At 42.3% G+C, this 7,664-nt stretch overlaps 1 protein-coding gene across 8 annotated transcripts in view; it reads right to left on the bottom strand.

The window, feature by feature from the left end:
- Positions 1-93: 93 nt before the first annotated feature.
- ncam1b (neural cell adhesion molecule 1b) overlaps positions 94-7,664 on the bottom strand; it is a 92,515-nt gene continuing 84,944 nt past the window's right edge. For 3 of the 8 annotated variants that reach the window (XM_074642363.1, XM_074642364.1, XM_074642365.1), the window contains 3 exons: positions 6,335-6,451; positions 4,497-5,594; positions 94-2,106 (listed from right to left, as the gene is read on the bottom strand). In XM_074642363.1, the coding sequence (XP_074498464.1) occupies positions 1,986-2,106; positions 4,497-5,594; positions 6,335-6,451 (1,336 nt within the window). In that variant the 3' untranslated portion in view covers positions 94-1,985. The other 5 variants (XM_074642366.1, XM_074642367.1, XM_074642368.1 and 2 more) reach the window with 5 other exon arrangements.

Genomic DNA, 7,664 nt, shown 5'->3' with positions numbered 1-7,664 from the left:
TTACTGCCATCTAGTGGTTAAAATGTGTCTCTACATGATCTGAATCTAAGGATTTCTATAAAAAAGTAATTGACAAAATGGGCCAGGACAAAATTAGATTCGGAAACCATGTTTTATTTTGTAAATGGGTTAGCACTCAGACTGTACACAACAGATATTTTCTGAGTTTGACCCAATAAAACCAAAAAGGAGCGTCCAGTGACGAGGGAGCAAGGTGGTCGGGGGGTAACAGCGGTGGAGTACAAGGTGATTAAAGCTTCTTATATATATATACTTCAGATCTGTATTCTCTTGATATTATTATTGTTAAAAATCTCCTGTTTCAGGTGTGGACCACCCTGCTTCCTGCCAGTGTTTCATCCTGAACTCTGTCAAGCAGGTCGCTCTTGGTGAGTGATTTTTGTACAAAAAAGACAAAAACTAGAAAAAGAAATTCAAAGACCACATTACAGAACACTCAAATAACAACTTGGGGGGGAGGGGTGGCGAAATAAAAATGTGTAATGCCAGAACAAGCCCCAAAGGTTAACACTCATGAAATCAATATGAGAACTATTTCCCCCATACAAACATGGGCACGTCAATCTGCCTTGTAGTTATACATTATAAAGTACTGACTGAATTCATGCCAAGGCTCGAAAACACCTCCCTTCACTATAGCTGGCGATATATAGTGCTGTGACCAGAGACGGACAGTTTCATACACTACACGTGTTATAATGACCACATTAGTCCATTTATCATACTTTTCTTCTAATAATACAATATATTAAATAAAAAAAGAAATAGGCTAAAGCTATGCAGATTATCATAGAAACTGATGACAAGACAATCTATTGACACACAGGCACAGTGCACAAGCTTGCAGGCAGGAAATGGAAAAGAAATATTTGTCGTTTTTAAATAGTACAAAATGCTTTTTTAGAGTTTTCATTTTTTTTTTCCGCTTCAAAAGCCAGACCTTTGAGCTGCTTTAATGTGAGGAAGAAACGGTTGTTGCTATCGTAGATGTTGTTGCCCCCAAAAAAACAAATACGTAAATTTAGCTCAAGATCACAAGATTCTTCAACCCGTGGCTGAGAATCAGCAGTTCTGCTGGCAGTTTTTATCTTTCTAAATGCCGTTTTTTGTAATCAAATACATTTTAGTAATGAATATTTGAACCAACACTTTGGTAAGGCAGTGACAGACTGAATATGTTTGATCGTAAAATGGGCCAAATCTGATCTGATGATGTGTTGTGTGGGATTCTCTCAGTCTCTTTCCCCCTGCAGCTGGCTCTGGGTTAATCCTGTATTTTTTATAACCATAACAAATACGGTTATAATCCAAACATTGAAGTCAGGCCTGTGTTTAATCGATGCCAGCGTATCTGTGAGAGATGAAACATCCCTGTAACAGACAAAGTGAAACAATAAACCTTGTAAACAAAAACTTTACAACCACTTGCAGGTCAGACATGCAGAACAAGCTATTAAATGAGACAAGCCCACAAATTAAGAGTCCGTACTAAAAAGAAATGCAAACAGTTTTTAACGGTAGGACATGAAAATAAGAAAAATAATTTCTATATATAATCTGGTTGTGTTTTTTGTTTCTTACATTTCTGATAATAATCCAATACTTGCAATTCAAACTAAAAGCACAGAACAGAAAGTCTAATTTCATATATGTAACAAGCGATCATTAGAATAAGAGATTGTCCTTAATCGTCCTGACCGGTTAAATAAAATAACAATAAAAAAATAAAATGAATCTCTTATGATCTAAAGATAAACTCCTTGGGTGTAGTAAACATTTCATGAATGAAACCAGAGAGCGCAGTCAAAGTGCGGCTCTAACCAATCGACACGTGCGCGTGTGTGTTGTTTCGAATATGTAGTTAAGGGCACTGGAAATCAAAACTCCTGCAGTGTTTCTCGCTCGTCGTCGCTGCTGCGGCTGCAAAATGTTTTGGATCGGGGCAGGGGTTTTCCCCCGGCCCATCATGCTTTGCTCTCGGTGGTATTTGTCTGTATGACACTGTTGTGTTCTGCAGCGATCTCCGTCAGGGCGTTTGATAAGTCTGCCTCCTCCAGCTTGCCTTTCTCATCAGAAAAAATCTTCCTGCAGTGGAAAAAAAGGTAGAAAGTGCAAAATTAGAAATCTGGTCATCTCTGGGTAGAAAACAAAAATATCTCAGCAAAGAAACACTTTAGTTGTTTAACCATTTATTCTCAATGACACCTTCACCCAATATGTAAGAAGACGCTGTTTGTGTTTAGAGGTCTTCTTACATATTTTTTCACCACCTTGACAACAAAATTAAACAAACAGATAATGACATACCCGTTGATTCATCTGGTATCGACTAGCCTTCTTGATCTATTATCTATTAATCAGTTCTACTTCAAAGGTACTAGGATGGAACAGTAAATGAGCTCTGGGCTTGTGGTATGCGATATCCATGTTCATCTTCTAGCAGTGAAGCACAGTATCTAGATCCTGCCTGCAGCTCTTCTCCTCTCTTCTGCAGTTCAGAGCAGGAAAACACCGTCTAGCCTCTGTTCTCTTTAGTAGAGGTGGTGAGGATTTAGGCAACACTCAGAGGCAAACAGTTACTGCCTGAGACAAAACACTTTGTCATTGAAGTAAAGCCCCTTTCAGACATGGAATATGTGACATTACTGGCTTCATCTATCTGTAAGTGATACCGTTTTATCATTCAGACATACCGTACATAGGTGTCCGTTACTGCCTTATTCAGACAGGACAGGCCTGTTAAGGAAAAAGCCACATTAATGCTTGTGCAATATTGCCATCTGGTGCACGAGAGGGAGTAGTGGCACCGCTGAGTTGGAAAGCAATGATATCAAGGAAGAAAATGTTTTCTGTTTTTTAACAGGCTGCATCAGTGATTGATTTTACAATTTGTTTTCCTGTTGAAGCCTTAGTTAACTGTCGTGAGTGAGAAAGAGGGATGCTCACCCCCCCATTGCTTTCAATTTCATCATTTATTAGACAATTCTCCTGTATATTTTCCGATGTCCAACACGTCTAATTATTGGGGTTATTTAAAAAACAATTTCGTCAGAAAGTCTCATTTTTAGAGACTGAGGCGAAAAGTCTCAACAACTTAAAGGGATAGTTTGGGTGTTTTGAAGTGGGGTTGTATGAAGTACTTATCCATAATTAGTGTATTACCTACAGTAGATGACGGTCAGCACACCCCGTTGGAGAAACAGACAGGAGTTACCGCACGGAAGCAAAGCAATATGCTGCCGTGGAAGGGGCCAGCAGCAAAACGTATTTTAGCCACCTAAAAAGATCAATATCAGTTTAAGTGTACGTTGTATTTAATATATTTTCAGCTGGTTTACCTTGCCATGAGACAGCTATACAGTCTGACGGGGAACTGAAGCCGTTGTATCCGTCTGTGCTTTCGGTAAAATTGCTGTTTTTTTTCAATGGAGTCTGGTGGCTTTGGTGAGCATAGATGGATACAACAGCTTTAGTTCCCCTTAAGAAGGGGCTGTCTGACGACAAGGTAAAACGGAGAAAATATTCTAAACATAGTGTACACTTAGACTAATTGATTTTTTTAGGTGGCTAAAATATGTTCTGCTGCCGGCCCCGTCCACAGCAGTACGTTGCTTTGCTTACGTGCAGTAAATCCTGTCTGTTTCTCTAAACTGGGGGCGTGCCGACCGTCATCTACTGTAGGTAATACACTGACTATGGATAAGTACCTCATACAACCCCACTTTAAAAACACCTGAACTATCCCTTTAACTATGTCTCTGCAGCCATTATGTTAGGCTCAAACAGAAGCACACTTTCAGACCGTCTCTGCTGGAAGGTATTAATAGTGATGCACACATTTGTAAAAACAAAGTGACAGAAATAGTTGTGTAACAACTGAAGAGAGCTTGAGAGAGAAAAGTTCAAACCCTGCTTACTTTCTCCCCTCTGCACGTCGGGTTGTCAGTTTCGATTAGTTTGCCGGAAAGATGTGGGGGGGGGGGTTTCCGAAAGCTGTTCGACAGATGCGCTTGTCGGATTGTTGAAGCACACTGGCAGCTTTAATCTGACAGCGTTTAATTCAGACTTGTGCCGTGTTGGACGTTTCACAGAAATGTTACCGGGCTAGTAATATTGTCCTTGTGACTTTTACGCTTACTCAGACATGAGACGGACATGTAAAATTGCCTTCGCATTTCTGTAACAAGGTGCATGTCTGAAAGGGACTCAACTGTTCTTGTGGTGAATGTTGCAAAAGTGGAGACCCCACAATGGAGAAGTGTTACACACACAAGCATAAAGAACAGAACCATCATATCACTCGTCTATCACGATCCACAACAACTTAATTAACCCAATGTCATTACCACAGTTTACCATTACAATATTTCATATTGTGTGGTCAATGGCAAGATGCAGTGGTGAATGAATGGGCATACAAGTTACACACACACACTCACACTAACACACAGATAAACCTCTAGAGGGAGCCGTACTCATCGTTGACAGGAGGAGCAGTCTTGGCCAGAGTCTCTGACGCCTCCAGAACTGGGCCTGAGGGGGGGAGGTCTGCTCCGTTTCCATTGGGCAGAGAGGGGGCAGAGGCCGGGCTCTCTAAGCTAATAAGGTTTGCGGGAGCCAGGGAGGGTCTCTCGGTCCCGTTTGTCAGCTCTAGCTCTAAATACGCACTTTTGGGTCCCACGCCGGGGGTCATGAAGTCGTACGTGTCTGACCGCAATGGGAGGAGATCATTTGAAACCGGCGCCTCGACACTGGTGGGGGCAGGAGTAGAAGGAATAGCCGTAACAGGTAGGGGACAGGGGACGTCCGTAACTAGAGGAGCAGATTCTACAGCATCCAGGACTTTAAGAGCGCCATGGATCCCTGAAGGATAGCTAGTCGCAGCATCTTTGGCAGTGTTATCAACAGTTTGGTCAGCAGGTTCAGTGTCAAAGGCAGTAAGGCTACTCCCACTACGATCTGTTGGATTTGAATCAAGGTCTGGTTTTGGAGGGGCAGTGGTTGCTAGAGGGGCGGCAGTGTGCGCTGGCGTCTCGGTGTCTGAGGCTACAGTGTGCGGCCGTATGGGAAGGTTCTTGACTGGTGGCCTTGGAGCCTGTTTCTTGGTGTCGAGAGCGGGAGAGGACGATGAGGAAGATGCAACCAGTGGAGATACAGGCGGGCTAGCTTTAGCATTCAGAGCGGCAAGTTTAGGAGAGTGTCTGCGCTTCGGTGGTATCGGTGTCCCAGATTTTTGAGGCAGTTCAGGGGTAAAAGGAGGAGGGGTTATTTTCTCCTGTTCTTCCAGGGTGTCACATCCTCTTTGTTCTACTAACGGGGCCATTTTAGCTTCGATGTCAGAGGTGAAGATGAGCGGAGTCGGCGGGGGCGTGCTCGACTCCGGAGTCGGAGCCGGGGCCAGGACGGGGGTGGGTGAGGGGTCGTTGGCCGGGGTGGACAGGCTACAAGTGAGGGTAGTGGACTCGCTAGAGGGGCTGTCCTGAGCGGGGTCAATTGTTGCAGTGGCTGTGTCAGAGTTGGTGGCTACGGAGGAGAGGGTGTCCAGTGCCAGAGCAGCAGTGTAAGCCGCCAGCCTGAGAGAGCAGGGAGAGAACAGAGACACACAGACTAGACACCAGGGTGACTGTGACAGAGGAAGGGTGGCTCGGACGAGAGCATGCATAGGGATTAGTTGGCGTTTAGAAATTCACACAAACGTAGACAAAAGCAACTTAAAAACAGCAAATATTAAGCCTAGTGAGGAAAATAAACAAAGAAAAAAAAGAGGGTTTCATGCTGTGAGTGGACATCAAAAGGATACATCCCATACACACACCAACATGGAGTACGTTGACTAGGAAAACTAATGTACTAAAAAAAAGAACCAGTCTTCCTGCAGAAAACTACAGCAGAACCACCTATAAAGGGTTAAACAGTACCAGTGACAATCTCATACTGTATCATCTGATTGTTCCAGACTGCTGATAATGAGAGATGGCTTGCTGAGGTTGGCTTCATATGAGTTGACCACACTCTAGAGGACAAAAAGCCTTTCTGTGTCTTTAACTGGTATTGCTTCAACCTTGATACAATGAGACAGAAAATCTCCAAAGGCTGGAGATGAAACACAAAGTGCAGTAATCCCTCTGAAAGGGAATAAAAACAGAAAAGCAACACAGTTCAGTGGACTCCACCCCAGAATGACCTGAACGTTTTTCAAAAAAGGGTCAAATTTGCCAAGATAATTATTCTTTGAAGTGGAGTGCATTGTACAACAGCTACAACGACTTGAGCGGGAAAAAGGCCGTGTTGCTGTACGTCGGTTTTTACTCACTCTGGCTCCGTGAGAGGAGTGGTTTCATTGGGTTCCGTCGGTCCTGCTGCGTTATGATTGGCTGTGCACTCGTCCTCTGTTCTGACTTCCACTATTGGCTCTTTGGACTCATCTTTCCTGCAGGATAGAGAGACATCAACAGATTACCTCATAGAACGGTTATCATGTCTGCAACAATGAGTAGTGAGAAAAGGTGATACAAGAGCAGTAGAGTTGGGAAAAAAAGAAAATCCATTCATCTGTGTATCACGATTTTGAAATCGATTATTTAATTCCAGAATCGATATATTTGCTTTATTTGAGTCTATATGGAGGTAGAAGGAGGTTACCGCTTTTATTATTGTAGTCAGAGTAACGTGACGTCATATCCGTTCCGTATCTTTCAACCAAAACCAACCGCAGTTGGAAACAGCGAGCCGAAACGAGAAAGCAGAAAACAACGGAGGGTCTGCGTGGACACGACCTGCACCCTCACATGTTAAATCCAAAGTGGTAAACACTACACATACAGTAACGAATGGAAACACTTTGGGTTTCACACATTGTCAGAAAAAGCAGAGCTAGACATCACGGCTAAAGCTGCATGCTAACTCAGGAAACATTAACGTATTGCGGTAACATGTGGTGACATCTATGTTAATGCATTCAAACGGCTCCGATGGAGCTGACCATGGACGTATAAAGAGAACGGAGCTGATGGGCGAGCTAGCAACGGACTTTGCAAAGTTAGAAGAAGTATACTGGTGTGACTACATCCGGTTATCAAAATAAGATGTTAACAAAAGGAACTGTATATACAAAATACATATATGGAAATAAGATTGATGGATTATGTTCACCAGAAGTATAAAACATTACATGTCCCTCATAAATTAAAAGAAAATACCACTAATTTGTGAGGGAAATGTATTAATAAATAATGACAATGCCAATAATGACAATCACAGATATATTTAACTTCAGGCCATCTCTGACTACATACTGTACATGCTGAAAATCAAACATTTTTACTGTATTAATTTACATATTTTCCAAAGTAAAAGTCCCTAGAAGTGTATGATTCAACTTTTTCCCATGGTCTAGTGTTAAAAAAGTTAACAAAAATCACAATAAATCATAATATCGAATTGCAGTACTTGTAGAATAGCAATACTTAAAAATCACAATACATATCGCATCGGGAGATAGGTGTCCCAGCCCTAAAGAGCAGTAGACAGTAATTATGTCAACACAGACTGTGAAGGGATTATCTTTTCAACTCAGTCTGAACATTTGAGTCGTCTAACTCATGCGAAGACGTACGTGTGGCTGAATGTAGCACAAATCAATA

Source organism: Sebastes fasciatus, chromosome 7 (assembly GCF_043250625.1).
Source record: "Sebastes fasciatus isolate fSebFas1 chromosome 7, fSebFas1.pri, whole genome shotgun sequence".
Classification (NCBI taxonomy): domain Eukaryota; kingdom Metazoa; phylum Chordata; class Actinopteri; order Perciformes; family Sebastidae; genus Sebastes; species Sebastes fasciatus.
This window is presented reverse-complemented; position numbering and strand designations above follow the sequence as displayed.